Here is a 21,657-nt window from a genome sequence, read left to right on the forward strand (position 1 = left end):
GCGGAAAAGTGTTCGCCTTCACTTCTTTTGTTCGGGTGAACTTTTTCCGCCTATCGGCAATTTCGGCCGAACAAAAGTTCACTTCGAAACAGCTGATGCTCTATTGCGAATTGGTAGTGAACAAATAATTTACTTACAATTGTGTAAATTTTGTAACCAAGCATATATTTCCTTAAAATACAACAAAAATAGAAATACAAAAATATATATATAATATACATAAATATATAATATTATAATATACATATATAGAATATACATAAATGTGAAAGCGTTTCGGAGGCAATTAAGGGACAGTTCTAACCCTTTGGAGCTAATGATTGACTGTAAGCTAAAAATTACTATTTTCAGCACATTTCAATAACAAGTTAATTTTTTTCAATTAGTTCTCGCCAATATTACAGGCTAAACAAGTCGGCATTCTAATATTTGCTAGTTATTCTTACCACTCCTTGCCACCATTGAAGCAAAAATTTGGAGTTCCACTAGTTGTAAAATTGTGTACATGCCTTCGTTTTTTCGCATAAGGAAAAGGCGTCGGAAAGGACCATGAAGTGGGTCTTAGCCAATCTTGTTTCAGTGAGGTGCTCAACATTTTGGAACCGTTGCTTTGTCCGCAATGGATAACTTGGCCAACTGATACGTTGTCATAAAAAATAGAATTTACAGCAATACAGGAATTTCACTTCTTCCACTCAGCTTCCGATTGTGCATTATTTATGGATTTATTTCTATATATTTAATAAAAGAACATATAATTATAAGAGTATCAAATTTCAAAACAAAAAATTACTTAAATTTTGTTTTCCTCTCGTTCGCCTGTAAAATATAAGTGAACAAACTTGGGTGTTCATTTCGCCCGAACAAAGAGTTGCCGATAAGGTGAAATCTTTTTCGAACACGAAACATTTTTTCGCCACCTTTTGCTATAGGGTGAACAAAAACTGTGAATATTTTCGGGTGAAAATAAAACTCGCGATAAGGGTGTATATCTATCTCGATTCCTTTATATATGTACAACCAACCGTTATCCAATCAAACTTAATATACTCTGTGAGCTCTGCTCAACTGAGTATAAAAAGACTCAAGTTTTCGTCGAAGCCAAATGCCTTTTCTTGATTTTCAGAAATTTTAAGGCTAGAGTTTAATTTAAGGGTAACTTTAATTGGAGTTGTTTAATCTTTACTGGTTCATAGAGAGCAAAATTAAAAGCCAAGGAGTTAAAAAATTTGAAAAACGTACCACATTCTCGAACTAACTTTCTATTGGAAGTGAGCATTCCTTAAATTAAGTGGAGTCATGAGTGAACCTAGAGATGGGCGATTACGTCAATTGACCTTATGACCACTTCAAAATTACCAATACATTCATTTGACTATGGACCTTTTTATATTTGACATAATGATAGTATAGGATGTTTCCGTTTGACTTTTTGACCATTACAGAAATAAAATAATTTCTATTGATAGTCATAAGTAAGACCAACTGAACTTTAATCAGGTTATGCTACGCCTCATATTTTTAGAAATTTCACGCGCCCAACGCTTCTAATTGTCTGATCAACGCCCTAGATTGATGAGGAGTGTGATGACTAGTACCTAGGACCTACCTAATAATTTTCTAGCTTTTAGTATTATTATTACTTAATGTAAGTATTGTTTTCAATAAAATCGTTTAACGTAACAAATTTTTTTTAATTATTTATTTTCAAGGCGGGGAAGATCGGTCACATGTATTCCAAAGACTATAGACCCATTAGCTTAACATCATTTCTGCTCAAAACCTTTGAGAGGCTGATAGATGTGTACATAAAGTCCAAGGTGGATGAAAAGCTGCTCTCCACAACACAGCATGCGTACACCAAACGCAAATCGGTAGACACCGCATTGCATAGGGTGGTAATAAGCATAGAGAAATCCCTGGAGTATAAGGAGTATGCTCTAGGAGTCTTCTTGGACATTGCCGGGGCTTTCAATAATGTTGCAAAATGGGCGATTATGGATGGTCTTAATTACATTAAAGTACATCCTGCCTTAATCAGATGGATCGGCTGCATGTTAAATTGCAGAAAGATTACATCACAATGGTGATTGTACGAGGCCACGAAATCAGTGGACAGGGGCACGCCGCAGGGAGGGGTGCTATCACCTCTGCTGTGGACGCTGGTCATCAACCAACTGCTCAGGCAATTCGATGAGGGACCCGTAAAACTTACGGCTTACGCAGATGACGTTGCAAAAAATTAGAGGGGGTATGCAGACTATCGATGCTTAGCATTACGGGAGCCCTGAAAACAACCCCGACGGCTGCACTGTATGCCATTTTGCACATCCCACCTGTAGACCTGGTAGCAAAGAACAAAGAGTTAACGACCGCAACCAGGCTCGGTGCTTCGGGGCAGCTTGAGCGCCGACCATATGGCCATAGTAGTATAGCGTCATCAATCACAAGACGAACAGACTACGTGATTCCCTATCTGCGCTTCGAGGGAGATCTTAAGGCCACAATTGAGGTGGACGGTTGGCGCAAGGGTCCGCAAATGGCGGACGAGGCGATACATGTGTACACCGATGGTTCCAAAGTAGTGGAAGGAGTAGGGTCTGCGGTATACTGCGCTGATCCGGAAATAAGCAGATCCTACAGGCTGCCGGATTACTGTAGCGTTTTACAAGCGGAAATATTAGCCGTAACCAAAGCAGTAGAAACCCTGGAAGAGAATAGCTTAAGCTGCAACCGTGTTAACTTTTATATTGACAGTCAAGCAGCAATTAAGGCAATAATCTCGCATAGCACAGCATCTAAATGCGTGTTAGAGTGTAAGCAGTCTCTGGAGAGAATTGGGACAGGGAGAAGCATACATCTATATTGGGTGTCAGGGCATATGGGAATAGATGGGAATGAAAAAGCGGACGAACTAGCTAAAAAGGGCGCATCCCTTGAAGCTTGCTCCGTAGATGTCCCAATTAGATTGGGCGAGATTAAGCGAAGGCGAGAGGTGCACATGATCGGCCAAGCGGGAAAGGCGTGGGTTCAAGTGCGGGGCTGTGAAGTGTCGAAGATTATGTGTAGGTCTTACAACCTTAGACTAACACAGTTGCTCCTATCATTAAAAAGAGAGGACTGTAGACTCATGACGGGTATTCTGACTGGACACTGCCTTCTGGCGTCACATGCCTTTAAACTAGGCTTGGTCAGTGATAGCAGATGTAGGAAGTGCGGTTTGGAGGAGGAAACGATCGAGCACGTTCTGTGCTCGTGCCCTGCACTTGCCAGGCTAAGACTCCAGCTATTAGGAGTGATACAGCTGTCAGATCTAGAAGCAGCAAGTGGCTTAAGTCCTAGGTAGCTTCTAGTATTTTCCAAGAGGACGGAGTTATTTTATAACATAGGTCCTGGTTTTTGATAGGGTTTTTCAGTTTGGTCGTTAAAACAAACTTCTGGTAACACTACGGACTCAATCAGTCTATGTGAGGTCCTCATGGACCGGCCAGTTCAACCTACCTACCTACCTACTTTCAAGTTTTTAGTCTTTATTTAATTGCCTATTATTTCTCATTCTGTTTAGTTCATTTAGTTACTCATTATTACAAGGACTCTTTCCTGACAATGTGTTACAATCTAAGTCCTCAACACATAATCCTTCCAAAGACTTTAGTCGACTCAGCGCCACTTATGCTTGTCCCTCCTCGAACTCAAAAGTATTTTGATGTCACTTCTACCGGACTAAACTGTATGTAATATTTGTTCCCAATATGAGCCAAATCGGACCACAAATACGTTTTTTTTGAAATATTTCGATCCATGCGCCACCTGTCGGAATTTTTTTCTTATTATTGCATTGCCATTGGGTTCTGAACTATATTCCAAGTTTCAGGCTTGTATCTTATCGCAAAGTTACTTAAATTCCAATTACAACACAGGGTAAAACTAAATAAAACCGTTTAATAAAGAGGACATAACCATATGTGACCCGGTCTATGAAAAGGTGGCTTATAACTCAAAAAAAACTACTACTACTAAGAAACTGAAGAAATGCATTGTTTATCTTTAACAGCTGTTTCTCGCAATTGCTTTTTTGTGTCATAAGCCACCTTTTCATAAGCCGGGTCACATATATTACTTAAATGAGTCTAACACAAACAAATGTCTTCAAGATGAACTCGAATTTAGGTTCAAGTAGTTCTTCCTATTTCAGAGAAATCCTCCTGGGACCAGTTCTCAAACCGATTTTTCACTAGACAGAAGCCGGAACAGGGGAAAAGAAGTGTAGCAGGGGAAAAATTTGAGAAAAATTCGCGCGAACTTGTATTCCACATTTTTCCTTTAGCACTTCTTTTCCTCTACTGGAATAAAAAATCGCGCGATTTTTTTTCAAAATTTTCCCCAAACATTTTACTGAATAGGTAAGTTTCTTTTTATTTTAGAGAAAACTGCATCAAACCAGTTTTTAATCCTATTTATCACTGGAATGAAACCAAAATATAGAAGAAGCGGAGCCCCCTTCGTAAATTCGATTTTTTTTACACTGAAATTGAGAACCAAACCTAGAATGAACTTGGGGGGAAAACGGATAGGGAAGAGCCGAGATCGAAAATCGCAACGAATCACAAACTTGGAACTAAGCCTGGAAGCTAGGCTGAAAACATAACCGAACCACAACTTTAAACCGGCAACGAAATCGGAATTAGGGCGGAAACTGAAACTTCAGACTAGACTGAAACCGAAAACAGAACTAAACCCGAGAAGAAGTCCTGATCCGAAACGGTCGAGCAGATACCCGATGATGGAAAATACTAAGGCACTCAGAACCTACACCAGAAACGAAACTACAGCTGCAACCCAATTAATACCGCGCCCGACAACGACATGCAAAACTACTTTAGGATGTTGGTCAATTTTGGGAAGGCTTGAATTTTTTAGTATAAACTAAAAATAAAAAGTTCAAAAATATATCATCTCCCGATTAGTTGACCTTAGACTCACCGACTCAAGAAAAGGCTGCATGTTTTCAAAAGAGAGATGCTAACCATGAACTCATATTTGAGTATGGCTCCCAAAACCCTACCATTGTACAGCAATGTCGGCTCCTTTCGTAAGACCGTGGCCATCAGTTACTTAAATGATCCGGTTTCGTCCATCGCTAATAGATATCCAAACACAGATTAGATGTCCACATAAATGTACACAGCTGGGTATATGTTGCAAAATTAGGTTCATCTTCACTGTGGAAATTTGCATACTTTGGTATGTATGGAAGTTTCGTAATAGCGAAAGTAAGACAAATATCTACATACTATTTAGAAACGTTCATAAACACTGCATCTATTACTATCGACGGGAAGATAGATCAACTATTGTATCTTATTAATTCTTCTATAATGTGGCAGTCGTCCTTATCGCAAGAATGAGTGTTTGAAAGACTTGCTGGAGGTCTTGACTACATTTCATGTCCTAGAAGCAGGGACCTGTGCGAAATATAACGAAAAAAGTTAGGTTCTGCTCCATAGCTCGATTTTCTATGGAGCGTGTTTTTTAAATCATCTTATAAATAAAATTCTCGTCTCAAGCTGTTTGTGATTTAACTCCTTCGAAACGGCTCAACCAATTCTCGTGAAATTTTGTGAACATATTGAGTAGGACTGAAAATCGGATCGTATTTATCATACCACAAAATGGGACTGGGAATAAGAGATGGAAAATAATAAACAGGAGAAACCTAAAAGAAGGAGCAAGAGACTGAGAAAGAGATAGAGTTAAATGATGATAGAGAGTTATGGATTGATGGAACGGGAGAGGGAGAAAGAGACGCAGAGATAGGAGTGAATAAAAGGATAAAGAAATGGAGGAGAGAGACTAAGAAATCTGCTATTTTATTTTATATAAATCTTTTCATATATGCGGCGGCAACCGTGATGTGATGGTAGCGTGCTCCGCCTACCACACCGTAAGCCCTGGGTTCAAACCCCAGGCAAAGCAACATCAAAATTTTAGAAATAAGGTTTTTCAATTAGAAGAAAATTTTTCTAAGCGGGTTCGCCCCTCGGCAGTGTCTGGCAAGCGCTCCGAGTGTATTTCTGCCATGAATAGCTCTCAGTGAAAACTCATCTGCCCTGCAGATGCCGTTCGGAGTCGGTCCCGTCCGGCCAAATTGTAGGGAAAATCCAGAGGAGCAGACGCAAATTGGAAGAGAAGCTCGGTCTTAGATCTCTTCGGAGGTTATCGCGCCTTACATTTATTTTATTTTTTTCATATATGCCTCCATATTTCCACTTCTTTTTATAAGCGCATACCGCGCTATTTTTCGATCCGTATCATTCATAATAAAACGATGTGTATACTCCTCTGCCTCCTCCTATGACAAATTGTTGTATTGTCACCAGTGCCTCAAGGCATTAGTCCAGATCGTTTAAGTTAGTTCTTGTGGGCCACAAAGTTGTGGCATAAAGAAGAGAATCACCTTCGACTTCTCCCTAGCCATTCTAGCTACGCTCATTAGCTTATTGTATTGATATCGCTCCTGAATAAATCTAAAGGCTGTGTTCAACATCTTCAGTTAACGCCAACTGGCACACTTCACAGAAATCGTTCGGATATCTGTCAGATAAATTTCCAGTTAGCATTAACTGGAAATGATGAAAACGGCGCTTTAACATTTAAGTGATATGTAAGAAAAATTAACACCCCTCCCCCGCTGCCTAATCTGGGTAAGGTCATGAGTGGGCGAAAGCCTCGATATTAAGGCGATTCACAAGATCTCATGTTCGCCGTATGTGGTATGCTTAAATCAAATTTTATATTGGAAATTATGGAAAAAACAAAAATCTTAAAGCTTTACATAAATACGACACTCTTGTAAATTTCCCAATTGTTGTCAATTCTTTGAACGTTTACAATATTTTAATCGACTCTTACAGGATACAGAAGAAAATCTTCCTCCCCTACGCAAGCCCTTGGCTACGTCCTTATACTTATCAAATTATTATATTAAGCGTTATAGGTCTTTGACAATTTTACAATAATAATATTATATCCTATGGTAAAAATAGCTGCAGACCACACCTCCAGCCCGCAAGGGTCCAGGATCATTGTTTAGAAAAACAAATTTCAAACGAGCTCGCCCTCGAATAAGGCTTACATATAGCTAAAACTTAATAGTCTCATCCGTAGCATTTCTTCGCTTTACTGCAGTGTAGGTACTTCATATGCAAGTTCTTGTCTGGTACGAAGGCGCATCTTTAGCGATGCTGTCGGTGAAATTATGCACATCCGGCGCTCAACATAGTGCGCCTACATACATATCTGCTAACAAGTAAACACATACGCACATATGTCAACTGTGTTGCTACTATTAGGCCCGGTTTTCAGTAGTTGGTTAAGCTAAGCTTATCTAAGTTTGCTGAAACTCTAGTCAAATTTAGACTCCATTTAAACTACTGAGCAGTTTTTCAGTCACAGTTTAAAGCAGCCTTTGGGGTAAGCTTTTTTCTGCGGCAAAATTGGTGTTTTATTGTCTAGATAATTTGTAGATACGGCAATAGCTGGATTTTGTTTACCCAATAAACATGGAAAAAATATATCTAGTTCCGGGGGTGATATCCAACATCATTATTTAATAATTATTAAATCAGATATTTCTCTAGTTGATATCCAACTTCATTCTCCAAATACTATCCAACCTTTGAGAAATTTTGTAAAATTTATAGTTCTCGAATCTCCAAAGTCGAAACCTTCCTTAAGACGTCATTCTTAAATTATTTTCCGACCTTTGAGAGATTTTGAGAAATGTACAGTTCTCAATTCAATATTTAACACATTTCTCCAGTTGATATCCTACATTGGATATCGAGTTGAGGTAGAGTTGAAAACAAAATCTCCAAAGAGGTACATACCACCAAAACCAATAACTGTTTATTGTGAGCAATAAACACCTGGTTGATAACAGTAATGAAGCGTAATTAATCAAAAATAAAATTTATATGTATATTTTATTTTATTTTCGTGAAAATACTGCGGTATGGAATCTTACTTTTTTGAGTCCAGCTAGAGAACCACAAGTAGTTAATTGAGTAATAGCATTTTTGGCTTTATAAAAAATTCTCTCTTTTCCTGACTACCCAATGATTCACGAGTTGATCCATTGTTTGAAACAACTCTAGAGAGTTTAGAAGTATGCCTAGTTACCAACATGAGCTCTGATGGTACTCAAGCTCAAATGTTTGTTGGGTAGATGCGACGCCATTTCGAACGAACGCAAATCACCAATAGGTTTAGGGTTAGAGTTTAACCATGCCAGATCGGCCGCTTGAGCTTATTTTAAACTTCAGTTAAAAAGGACTGAAAAACTGCAGAATAAGGTTAAGCGTAGGTAAACTGACAAACTGAGTTGAACTTGTACTGAAAAACCGGGCCTTAATCGTAAACAAGCGAACTGCAATTTTGCTCTCCTCACATATCGATGTCTTCTTTCGTAAACATAAATATCCACCCACCATTTGCACCACTACGTTTGGAAAATATCCAACATAAACCTAGTGCATACGCACCAAAGCTAAACGATTCTCTGTGACAGAAGAGAGCAAATTAAGAACCAATCCTAATAATCGTCTTTTATCGACAGATGGGTAGTGAGCCTACATTTGTATGAAGGCTCTTGACATTGAAAATAAACAAATGCAACAAATCCAGTTTTATATCGCTACAAAAGCTTGATGGAGAATCATAGAATTAATAGCATATTTACATGGGCGTAGTGAGGTTTTGAACAAGTGTAGGAAAAGCGGCTACATTTTGTGCTTCTTTTCCTTGTGTTGCTTAGATATTTTGTGATGCTCCCCTTTGAGGATTCGAAAGGCAGAATAAAAGCTTACTTGTGGTACCATCTCCATAGAAGAATAACTCTGATCCGAACTATCCTTATATAGCTCCGTAGCAAATATGTAAGACTGCTTTAAAACTTTCGTATATACTATCAGCGAGTTTTTACGAAACCTTTCATTGGCAGAAATACACTCAGAGCTTGGCTTACATCGGATGAGGGCGAGACCATTTTCTTTCTGAAGTATTTTGGATTTATCTTCTACGGAACTTGGAATTGTGAAGGAATTAGTCTTTCTGGGAATCAGCATTAACAGCGACAACAATTTCAGCTTAGAAAAACGGAGAATAACTCTGCACCTACTCCGTAAGTTAAGTTTCTTTAATTTTTAAGTAATTTTTTTTAACCACACATTCATTTTTATAAGTTTTACTGAGCTTTTTAATGAGTACGATACGAGTAGGTACGGACTACTTTCCTTCAATGATTTTTTGGTATCGATTACTTTTCTCGGTCCTTTTAAATGAGCACATGTATGGAGTGCTCGGTTCATTGCACATGAAAACTTTTCTGTGAGGCCAATTACAGAGTGAATGAAGGAGTTAGCAGGCCCCAAGTTAAAGGTTTTCACACCTCTGGAGTCTAAGGACTGGAACAAACCGGATACAGACAAATAATGGCAATAAGGTAGAGCTCCCAAAATATTTCTGGGAGTATTGAAACCTTCCTAAAGAAACAGAGAAAGAGGGCGGCCCCCACTCCGCTGTAAGGACCAGGTGGAATGTGACAAGGATTCTCTTGTTGTTAGCAATTGGCGCAAGTTAGCACAGCAAAGAGCTGTTTAAGCGGTTAAACACCAATGAAGGAAGTAAGTATTTTTGCCTTTACATGACACGACATCGCAAGGTTTCAAATACAAGCGTAGCATTAGCTCTTCACTTCTCCTCCCTTTCTACGTTCATGCATATACACATGTACTAATGTAAACAGGTATATGGACAGCAGGAAGACTTTCGTTAAGTAAAAGACCAACGACGAGACCAAAGTCAATTTAGTTGTTACTGAGACGCGAATCAAAGCACAACCGAGAATATTTGAATTAAATTTGATAAGCGCTGAGGCTGCGCAATTAAGTAGAAGAAGACGTTGGAGACACATGTACATATAAGGTAGAACTCTGGCATGCAAAACATATTCTAATTGAACAGAGTGGATGCTAGCAGAAAAGGCAAAAATGTGGTTCATGGGATTCGCGAGTATCATATTTTGGGGCAGCTGTGAGTTTAATTAAATAGTTTTCGAAATCCGAAAAATTCAATTTGTATAAGTTTCTTTTTTATGTTCACAGCTTTCGCCCAGGATTCGCTGCGTGGTGTGGTTTTCCCCTCAGAGGGAAGTTCTAATACTTGTTATGTAGATGCAGCTAAACAAGTGCGAGGAACTTGTAAAAATCTAGCCGAATGTGGTTCTGCATTGAGACGTTGGAAAAATGAAAATATACGCCCACAAACGTGTTATTTTAACAAATTCGAACATATCGTGTGTTGTGAAATTGAAACGAGTCCTATATTGGAACCGATTTTATACATGAAGCCGATGCAAGTGAAACGGCGTAGTGAGATGGGTGAGCTTTAATTATTCTATATCAACATTAACAAGTAAGGAAGGCTAAGTTCGGGTGTAACCGAACATTACATACTCAGTTGAGAGCTATGGAGACAAAATAAGGGAAAATCACCTCGTAGTAAAATGAACCTAGGGTAACCCTGGAATGTGTTTGTATGACATGTGTATCAAATGGAAGGTATTAAAGAGTATTTTAAGAGGGAGTGGGCCATAGTTCTATAGATGGACGCCATTTAGGGATATCGCCATAACGGTGGACCAGGGCTGACTATACAATTTGTTTGTACGATATGGGTACCAAATGAAAGGTGTTAATGAGTATTTTAAAAGGAAGTGGGCCTAAGTTCTATGGTGGACGCCTTTTCGAGATATCGCCATAAACGTGGACCAGGGGTGACTCTAAAATTTGTTTGTACGATATGGATATCAAATGAAAGGAGTTAATGGGTATTTTAAAAGAGCGTGGGCCTTAGTTCTATAGATGGACGCCTTTTCGAGATATCGCCATAAAGGTGGACCAGGGATGACTCTAGAATTTGTTTGTACCATATGGGTATCAAATGAAAAGTGTTAATGAGTATTTTAAAAGGGAGTGGGCCTTAGTTCTATACGTGTACGTCTTTTCGGAATATCGTTATAAAGGTGGACCAGGGTTGACTCTAGAATGCTTTTATACAATATGGGTATCAAACGAAAGGTGTTAATAAGTATTTTAAAAGGGAATTTGCTTAGTTCCATGGGTGGACGCCTTTTCGGGATATCGCCATAAACGTGGACCAGGGATGACTCTAGAATGCGTTTGTGCAATATGTGTATCAAACGAAATGTGTTGACGAGTATTTTAAAACGGAGTGGGTCTTAGTTCTATAGGTGGACGCCTTTTCGAGATATCGCCATAAAGGTGGACCAGGAGTGACTTTAGAATTTTTTTGTACGATATGGGTATCAAATGAAAGGTGTTAATGAGTATTTTAAAAGGGAGTGGGCCTTAAATCTATAAGTGGACGCCTTTTCGAGATATCGCCATAAAAGTGGACCAGGGGTGACTCTATAATGTGTTTGTACGATATGGGTATCAAATTAAAGGTATTAATGAGGGTTTTAAAATGGAGTGGTGGTAGTTGTATATGTGAAGGCGTTTTCGAAATATCGACCAAAATGTGGACCAGGGTTACCCACAACATCATCTGTCGGGTCCCGCTAATTTATTTATATATGTAATACCACGAACAGTTATCTTTCCATGATTCCAAGGGCTTTTGATTTCGCCCTGCAAAACTTTTTCATTTTCTTCTGCTAAATGGTAGGTGTCACACCAATTTTACAAAGTTTGTTTGTAAAGTTATATTTTGCGTCAATAGACAAATCCAATTACCATGTTTCATCTCTTTTTTCGTATTTGGTATATTATTATGGCATTTTTTTCATTTCTAGTAATTTTCGATATCGAAAAAGTGGGCGTGGTCATAATCGGATTTCGGCCATTTTTCACAGCAATATAAAGTGAGTTCAGATAAGTACGTGAACTGAGTTTAGTAAAGATATATCGATTTTTGCTCAAGTTATCGTGTTAACGGCCGAGCGGAAGGACAGACGGTCGACTGTGTTTAAAAACTGGGCGTGGCTTCAACCGATTTCACCCTTTTTCACAGAAAACAGTTATCGTCCTAGAATCTAAGCCTCTACCAAATTTCACAAGGATTGGTAATTTTTGGTCGCCATATGGCATTAAAAGTAGCCTAGACAAATTGAATGAAAAAGGGCGGAACCACGCCCATTTTGAAAATTTCTTTTATTTTTGTATTTTGTTGCACCATACCATTACTGGTGTTAAATGTTGACATAAATTACTTATATACTGTAAAGACATTAACTTTTCTTTTAAAATTTGACTTTAAAAAATTTTTTTTTAAAGTGGGCGTGGTTATTCTCCGATTTTGCTAATTTTTATTAAGCATACAACGACTGCCAAATTACAGCTTGCAAAACTTCTAAATTACCTTCTTTTAAAAGTGGGCGGTGCCACGCCCATTATCCAAAATTTTACTAGTTTTCTATCCTGCGTCATAAGTTCAACTCACCTACCAAGTTTCATCGCTTTATCCGTATTTGGTAATGAATTATCGCACTTTTTCGATTTTTCGAAATTTTCGATATCGAAAAAGTGGGCGTGGTTATAGTCGGATATCGTTCATTTTAAACAGCGATCTGAGATGAGTGCCCAGGAACCTACATACCAAGTTTCATCAGGATACCTCAAAATTTACTCAAGTTATCGTGTTAACGGGCGGACGGACGGACATGGCTCAATCGAATTTTTTTCCGATACTGATGATTTTGATATATGGAAGTCTATATCTATCTCTATTCCTTTATACCTGTACAATCAACCGTTATCCAATCAAAGTTTTTATACTCTGTGAGCTCTGCTCAGCTGAATATAAAAATACCAATAGTTTTGGGAAGAACAGCCAAACTGTTATGGGTTAAAAACTTCTACGGAAGCCCTTAATGAAATTATGAAAAAGCTAAGACTACCGTACCTACCGAGGTTTGTATCTTTCATCGAACAGCGAAATTGACTTCGTTCTCTATTACAACAACATAATTTAGCCAAAAGCTATATTCTATGCTCGTCCAAATCAAGTCAGATAAACAAAATAATTAAATCTATGTACATTGATGTCCATATTTCTGTATTTTGGCGAGTACATTCCCATTTCTCCTATCCTATTTTGTTCGTTTAATTGATTGCACTGATCCCTATCACGACATGCAATAATTGTATTGTTTAAATGTTCATAATTAAATTCAATTACTTGAGCATGATGACGAATATTGTCCCATGAACTACATATATGCTTTATCAACATCATCTTATAGTACTTGTACTATCTGTGACCCAGCAGGAAAGTAATGGAAAGCCATATCGCTATTGACAGATACAGATATGTAAATGAGAATGACTTCCGCTATATACATACCAGAGTAGGCAAAATGAAGGAAAAGTCCTCTCCAAATACCACGATAAGTCCTGTATAATACTCCACCTGATATCTATTTCGAAATGATATACCTAAAAACAAATGTGATGACTCAAGTTCCTAACGGAAGGAGGGGTGGTAGTTGAGCGATCTAAAACTAAACTTGTTCAAATTAAATCGTGCGCATCATGATCGGGTTAGAGCCGAAACCTGCGGGTATGTGAATTTATCCCACAAAGTACTGTTATTTCAGCAACACACTTCAAAACCCTAAAGTAGTATACTTGTCGGTTAATCAACAACAAAAACACCTGTTGCACAGAACAGGGATGAAAAGTTGGAAGACGACTAGTACTACTTTGGTGTTCGATTGAGGTTAGCTAAGCCGAGATGAAGAATTTCTTTTTTTTGGTATGTCCGAAACACTCATCGAACAAGTAGAATATAAAATGCGGAATTCTGAAATCTGTATGCCTATGTGGGCCAAATGTTAAATTTAGTCGTTGAAGTAATGAAGAGATATTTCATAGACCAAACTCTAACACAGACAGAATATAAAGTCGATCTGAACTTTCTTCAAATTGAAACCAAATACTTATGACAGGTAATGGTTGCCTATATTGTTTATGTCATTTGAATCAATTACCACCAAACCTTTAAAACGTGCTATTTCGCCTAAAAAAAAACACTTAAGAGGGAGAGAGAGGTATTATATTGTAACGAGTTTAGGAAAATTCCGCTTATTCCAAACCTTCTGCTAACGTTCAAATCGCGAAACTGTTGAATAAATAACTCCAATATTCAATAATATAAAATGGTTTTATTAGACTAATTTGAAAGTACTTCACAATAACCCTTATACTTCACAACTAATTTCGTGTTTAAATCGAACTGCTTACTGAATACTCAGCTTTCGCTGCTTTTATACTCTCTGTTGCCTCGTCCGCCCATTTCCCCTAAGGTCTAGTAACTTCTCGAAAATCATGCTTAGTTATCAGCCATATGTGTATATGTGAGTACTACTTCGACTGATGACTACATCTGTGTGTGAGTTATCTCTTCGTTGCCTTGTATGTATGTGGGTAAATGATGATTAATGTGTTTATGTAGCTTACTTTAATGTTTTTGTTGTTGTGCATTTACTTAGTAACAGCTTAGAGATGGTAATATTCATCACAATATAGTGCTCCCTTTTTATATCCCATTACCCCTAACCGGAATTTTATTTGACGAAAATGGGTTGGCAGTCTGCTAAAGAAATCGCAGATCAACGTTAGCCAGAGGGCGAGAGAATGACCCTAAGTTATCAACATAATCCTGGAAACTGGCGAGAAATTCACTGGGCTGTGATTACGAGTGCAAAATTCTGGAAAGTTGTCCAGCCCAAAAGCTTAAAAATCAGCGACTAGAATTTGATTCTCGAATGTGCTTTTTATTTATTCTTTCTTATGAAATTCTTCATTCCAGAATGTGAGTCCCAGCAGGGTACTTTCCATACAACGGTAGTGCGTGGCGAGCCAGCAAAACCAAAAGAGTTCCCCTATATGGTAATAACATACTCGTACAAATTACATACAATTACAAAGCAATAAAATATTCCCAATAAATTGTATATCAATATACTTATGTATTAATTGCACTCAAAATTACATAATAGGCCGCAGTTGGTTGGACATCGAATGCTGATAAAAGTAGTATCTTATTTTTCTGCGCTGGTGTTCTTATATCGCCGAAGTTCGTATTAACAGCAGGGCATTGCACCGGATTAGGAGGGTGAGCACCTGAAGATGAGGGAAATAAAAGTGTTTTAAAACTTTATTTTTTATTTGCAGACAACCACCAGTAGTGGTGCGTATTGGTGGTACGAATATCACAGATACGAAAACATTAAATATACCTATCAAGGGAATATTTGTGTATCCAAGCTATAAAAGCGGTTCGTCATATAATGATATTGCGCTGTTGGAATTGTCACAAGATGCAAGGTTTGTTAAATTACACTGTGTGACACCGAAAAAATACCTGGGAAGTGATACAATTTTTCTAGTAGATCTTGAAGATCTAAGAATGACTGCATACAAGATTTTCCCCGGACACCTCCAAAATCGTTAGTTACGCGTAAAATCTCGGCTTTTCGTACCTTTGGATCCTTACGAGCCTATAACTTTGTTGGTTATAAACTGACTTTCAGTTCGGATCTTATAAGAAGAGGTTACGACCTTTTCAACGATATACATATCAACTAGGAAAACTTAACAAAACCGTGAAAATGTCCCTAATGAATCAATTTTTGTTCACCTTTTTTTAGAAGCAGTCCCACTATTTCCTGGATGCTCGTAACATATTTGTCAATTTTCAATTGGTTGTATTTTACTTTTCGAGAAAGCTGAAAGCTATTTTTTTAAACGTATATAGCCTGCTTGATAAAATGGAGTATTGGCAGGTCCTTATAATGTGTACATATGTATGTATGTAGTTCCAAGCAATGGGTTAACTGGCGCCAATTGATCACTCCAAGGGAATTTAAATCATTTTCCACCTGATCCTTCCAGCTTCCATGGGCGGGTTCCGATAAAAAATGTAATTTTTATATCGACAAAATTGTACAGCTTATTTTCTTCCTGCGGACACAGCCGCGGGTAAAGGCCAATATACCCTAACTATTTTTCGCTTCAATTGTTAATTCAAGGTAATTTTCCCACACTTCCACTAAGAGACATTTTTGTCCAATGTGAGTGGAGTGCTCTCAGTGAATATCGGGTGGCGGGCACATTCGCCCTCAACGAACCACTTCCTTTCTCTGATGAAATTAAGTAGGTGTGAGTTCTGAGTTGTCTTGTTTTCAGTCCTGGACATCGGCAGATAAAGTGCTGAATTGCCTCTTCTTCCTTTTCATCCTGACAGCTTATGCAGAGGGAGCTTATTGGTATGCGCCACCGTCGCAGTATTGGCGCAATATCGCAATGACCTTTAATTACACTTGTAAATTCTCTCACTGCAGATTTGTTTATCTTGAGAAGGAAGCTAGTTCCTTTCCCATCTAAACATGGCCATAAGAATCTTGAGATCTCGCAATCATGCCGGTTGGTCCACAGCAACCCCGTTGCCCTATGTCTATTTCGGAACCTTTCCTGGCCATCTCATCTGCAAAATGCATTCCCTTCAATACCGTTGTGGTCCGGGATACAGCAAAGGGAGACATTAAGGTGCCGTATGGACGCCAGCAGGGCTCAAAACCTCCGCACGATATCAGAATTTATCACGTTGGATTCTAATGCCTGTAAGGCAGCCTGGTTGTTGACAAACTTCGTTACCTTTATTTCTGGGAGAGTACTATCCTCGAAAAGTCTGGCTTTTCGTTCTTAGACATTGACCCCCGCCTGGAATACACTGCATGAGTGAAGAAGTCGGTACAATTGACTTACCTGCAGATGCTTTGAGTACATTCCAGCTCCAGTTCCATTTTCTGTGTGTTTTCGATGCCGTCTGTGTAGATTGTAAAGCCCCTACCACTTGACCTTCCTCCCATTCCACTCTTGTAGAATATCTTATGTTCTGCGCCTGGAAGTAAAAAACCGCCGTGATATCGGAGGTGTCAGACGTAAGGTCAGTTATAATTCCGTTTAAACGTGCCCTTTTCATGTCATCATAGTTGCGAGCTCGTGTTCGATCGATTTTCGCATGTTAGTTTCTCTTTGTCTTTCGCGATAAATCCCACGACCACTTGTAGAGCATCAAGTGGAAACGTTTCACCCTTCCTGATGTGCGCTGCTCATACGTTAGTATCGGTCGAATTACTGTGTTGTATATGCCATGCCCTTTGCACGTGTAGCTTTCTTTGATTTCACTTCAAGGTTCTTTTTCCAGCTTTATGTTCAAGGTACATAGATATATATGTTTTTTTTTTTTGTAGAGAAACGCCGGCATGCTTGTGGACCCAATATGAAGCGCCGCACAATAATGTAACAGCACTGGGCTATGGGCATACACAGTTTGGTATTAAACACATTTTTTTTGTTAAACTATAAGCTATGGATTTCGATTTTATATGAATTTCTTTCAAACTTTAGCTGGAAGCAACTCAAATGTATTACAAAAAGCAGTACTTTACCTCGTGCCCAATGATGTTTGTCAACGCTTTTATATGCCAGATGAAAATATATTACAACAAGGCTTGGCAAATACCCAATTATGTGCCGGTGATCAAGAAAATCGTCGTGATACGTGTCAGGTATTTAGACTTTAAAATTTTTAAAAATTTTCAATCTCTTACCACATTTCACGAGCTATGTATTCAATACGATTATATCTTTTTGCGTAGGGTGATTCTGGTGCTCCATTGATTATGAAAGTCGATCGCGATATCACGTATTCCTATGTGGTGGGCATCACATCGTTTGGACAAGCTTGTGGTGGTGCACCGCCTAGCATATACACTCGTGTTTCCGCGTACGTTGATTGGATAGAGGATATCGTGTGGCCGATAGCACAGCTAAGTGGATTTGGGGTTAATGGTTAGAAAAAAATGCAATCTACATAAATAACTATTCATAAACATTAAGCAATGGCAATTTAATTTTAAGTTACATACATATACATGTTCATGCATACACGCTTAAAAGTTTGAGCCTGAATTTGCAACTTTCTTGAACTACGTACATGAGCAAACCAGACTTTTATAGCGTTTTCTTTTCTGCAATAAATGTTGCCCTCATGTTGCACTCTTAAATTCTAACTTTTGATCTAGTTGTTGTTGTTGTTGTTGCCGCGATGCAAAATCTCTTTTCTTCGTAGTTAATGAGACCCTTTTTCTTATCCGGTGGAAAATATTTTGTGAAAAGAACAAACAAACTCACGAGAGAGCTCGGAAAAACCAACAGGGCGACACTTTTTTCAGAAAAGAAAACGCTATTAGTTTAGATTATACCGGTTTTTGTAACCGTAAAGCTTGGTTTGAATTTTAAACCAGAAAAGTATGCAGTATGAAAAAAGTTGTGCAGTCCGTCGTTAGGTGTCGCGTCGACGTTGTGTGAATCGTAGTCGTGTACTCATCTGAATATATAACAAAATTTTGTGAAAGAGGATCTATGACTTGATGCTTTTTTCAAAAATGAATCTGTTTACTTTTAGATTTTTAGCACTAACTTTAAACTTTTTGGTTTTGTTTTAAAAAAGTTTTGAAATTTTAAGCTTAATGGTCAGTTAAGTTTAATAGTTTAACCGAATAAAATTTAAAAATAAAGCAGTAAATTGAGAGGTTTTAAATTTAAATGAAAAAAAAAGAAATGAAAAACCGCGTAAACCGATGAATGGTTCAAAATTTCGGCTCAGATTTGTAGCCGTGTGTGTATTTATTTTATTACTAGAATTACAATTTTAAAATTAACAATTTCTGGTATAAATGTTGCACTTAAAATACTTAACGTGGATATTCAATTTATTCTGAAATTCGGGAAAAACTTTTCATAAACGCAGCAAAAATATTTTTAAGTTGAAATAAAAACCGAAAGTTTAAATAAAAATTAAAAAAAAAATGTTTGTTCTTTAAAATAAAACTTTCTAAGGCCCACATGCAAAACGGAAAGTTAACTTTTTAACTCAGCGCTAATTTGAAAATTTTTCAAAAATGTGTGAGGAGCTAACTCTGAGTTAAAAAGATAACTTGACGAGTTTCAAGTGGGCCTAATGCCAATTTCACACAGAGGCTTAATGAAATAATTTGTCAAGTTCTCTACATCAAAGCCCTAATTGAACTCAATCTTCTCTACAAAATACAAATTCTTAATTATCTCATTATTGCTTTATTGAATCCATAATCGACTGAAAAAGCCAGTCGGGTTTGCTTGGTCCTTCGAATTTTATTGTCAATGTAACAAATGACAATCAAAAATAATTATTTTCAATAATTTACGAAAAATAGAAAAACACGAAAAAATGCAAAATTTAATTGTCGCTCCATTTGCTGCAAAAGATAATGTGGCTTTTTCGAAAATATGCACATATTGGGTAAGGTGCAACATCTTTGGGTAGTTGCGCAGGAATTTTATTTTGATTGTATTTATAGTTAAGAAGGAAACAGCTGCTTTCCATTATTTTAACTATTTTTTTTAAAAACGAAATATTTTTTTGGGGCTGCTGACAGATATTCGCTCAATGAAGCAATAGGCCGTGTGAAAAGGAAAACTTAATTATTTCATTAAACAGAATTGTGATTCGATTAAGTTTATGTGTGAAAACCGTATAAAACAATTGATCTATTCACGTCACCATGATTCTCAGTTTATTTCTGTCTAGTGTCTGTCTATTGTAACAAATTTGTAGTAAAAATTAAGAGGAGCACGACGCAAAATGGAAGAGAAGCTCGGCCTAAATTTCCTAAGAGGTGAATCATGCCAAGTATTAACTTTTTTTGATTTTTTAATTGGTTGAGCTGACATAATATACTAAAAACTAAGCAAACTCAACAAAATATTTTTTTAACTTGTCATCACAGCCGTTTGATACAGATGAGCATAAGAAGGCCCTAAGCTAAATCCACACAGAATCGGTAAACGCTTTTGCCAGAACGCGCCCGGTGAACCCCGCTATCAATATACAAAATCCAACTCTTGCAGAAGAATAAAGCACATTACCTAGGGAGACACGAGTCACCCTGGCCCAAGTTCGTTTTGGATACTTTAACAGGTTAAACTGTTGTAATGTATGTCCTGCATGAGATGTGTCCCCACCAGATGGCATCAAAAATCTTTTCAATTGTTCCACATAAAACTACGCCTCTAACACCAACCTCCTATGGTCAGCCCTTATGTAACTGCTAGTTTCTTTGGACTCCCGTCAGGCCCGTCGAGAGGGGGATGAGGGGGTAATTTACCACCAAAATGCTATCCAAGCTTTTTGCTTACAGAAAATAAACAAACTACACCTTTAATCACCTTTCATAGATAGCAATCATTTTAAAGTTCAACAAATTTTATAAATCTCTTAACGGGTCTGCACCCCGCATAAGGTGGTGTTGGTTTTTGGCGTCGGCTTTGTAGCATAAAATTGAATTCGTTTTCTGTTGCCGCAGAAAAATTCAGTATGATGCAAGTTCTTATACAGCGATATACATGTATGCATGTATACGCTTAAATATACATGTATATACAAAAAGATGGTAATTTTGATTTTGAGAATTTGTTCATTTTAGTATGGGGCCCGGATTTTGTCTCGGCCGCCCTGACTCCCGTTAGAGAAGTTTGATGACAATTTGTGAGTGGTCGTACCCATCGAATGGAGCGAAGCACTGTTAACATAACACAACGACGGATGGAATACGATACGAAAGAAAATTACGTGATACGTCAGTCGTATAAGTTAAAAGGGATTATAACATATCTCGATTTATTTTGAACGAATTTCTCTTTTAAGGACCAAAAGTACGTTGAAACATACTTTTAAGTCATAAAAGATATAAAAACGTCGAATTGGTTGTAAAAATGCCAACGCTCATACATCATCATGCCGAATACGAATCAAGTAGTACGATCACTATAATATAATCCGAATACCATTTTTTTAGTGATCGTATGACTGATCACGGTTGTTACGAATTGGCCCGAGTAGAAAAAACGTCCTCAGCAAAATTCGAAAATTCAAGAAGTGTGTGAAAATCGGCGGGAAAATGTCGAAGCATTGACTTTCGGCATTTATTTCAATTTTCTTCTACAAAGGGTGCAGCATTTGTTTTTTACATGGAAGAAATTCTGAAACACTTTACTTGATTAAAATTAATAGTGTGCTACAGAACTGAGTCCTCCAAAAAAGTTGGCCAAAAGTGACAATTTGAACAATTGTCGTTTTTTTTTTTTTCAAAACAGTTACATGAGATAAAATTGCTGCCGACAATTTTTTTATTTCATAGATACCTGTCAACAACTACGGCAGAACTTTCATCTCGACAGTAACTAAATCGACAATTGTCGGACAATAATGTTGACAACTTTCGGTCCGACAAAATTATCGTAACAATGACAAATAAGAGGGCAAACTTTGCATAATATTGAACAAAAATTTCTTGTTTCAATAATTCTAATGATTTCTGAGTTCAAAAAGGTAAATGCTACTGTTTAAGCGAAAATAAAGAAGAAAATGATTTTTGGAAATGTGTCAAATTTGTCAGCGACAATTTTAATACACGAAAGGGACAATAACTTTGTCACTTTTTTAATGAAATTAGTCATTTCGAGCTGC

General features: G+C 37.6%; 1 protein-coding gene across 1 annotated transcript; it reads left to right on the forward strand.

The window, feature by feature from the left end:
* Positions 1-9,853: 9,853 nt before the first annotated feature.
* Positions 9,854-18,978, forward strand: spirit (Serine Protease Immune Response Integrator). Its single transcript, XM_067783398.1, has 8 exons — positions 9,854-10,092; positions 10,164-10,439; positions 14,893-14,972; positions 15,083-15,198; positions 15,258-15,410; positions 17,339-17,421; positions 17,496-17,656; positions 17,747-18,978. Exons 1-8 carry the CDS (start codon positions 10,029-10,031, stop codon positions 17,942-17,944), a joined length of 1,131 nt encoding a protein of 376 aa, XP_067639499.1. The 5' UTR covers positions 9,854-10,028; the 3' UTR covers positions 17,945-18,978.
* The last annotated feature ends 2,679 nt before the right edge of the window (positions 18,979-21,657 follow it).

This window comes from Eurosta solidaginis, chromosome 4 (assembly GCF_040869045.1).
Source record: "Eurosta solidaginis isolate ZX-2024a chromosome 4, ASM4086904v1, whole genome shotgun sequence".
NCBI classification, from domain to species: Eukaryota; Metazoa; Arthropoda; class Insecta; order Diptera; family Tephritidae; genus Eurosta; species Eurosta solidaginis.

Coding starts and splice junctions, on each gene's coding strand:
- spirit (XM_067783398.1), top strand. CDS start 10,029: ATGCTAGCAGAAAAGGCAAAAATGTGGTTCATGGGATTCGCGAGTATC. Junction 15,199..15,257: donor CATTGCACCGGATTAGGAGG/GTGAGCACCTGA, acceptor TTTTATTTGCAG/ACAACCACCAGTAGTGGTGC. Junction 17,657..17,746: donor ATCGTCGTGATACGTGTCAG/GTATTTAGACTT, acceptor CTTTTTGCGTAG/GGTGATTCTGGTGCTCCATT.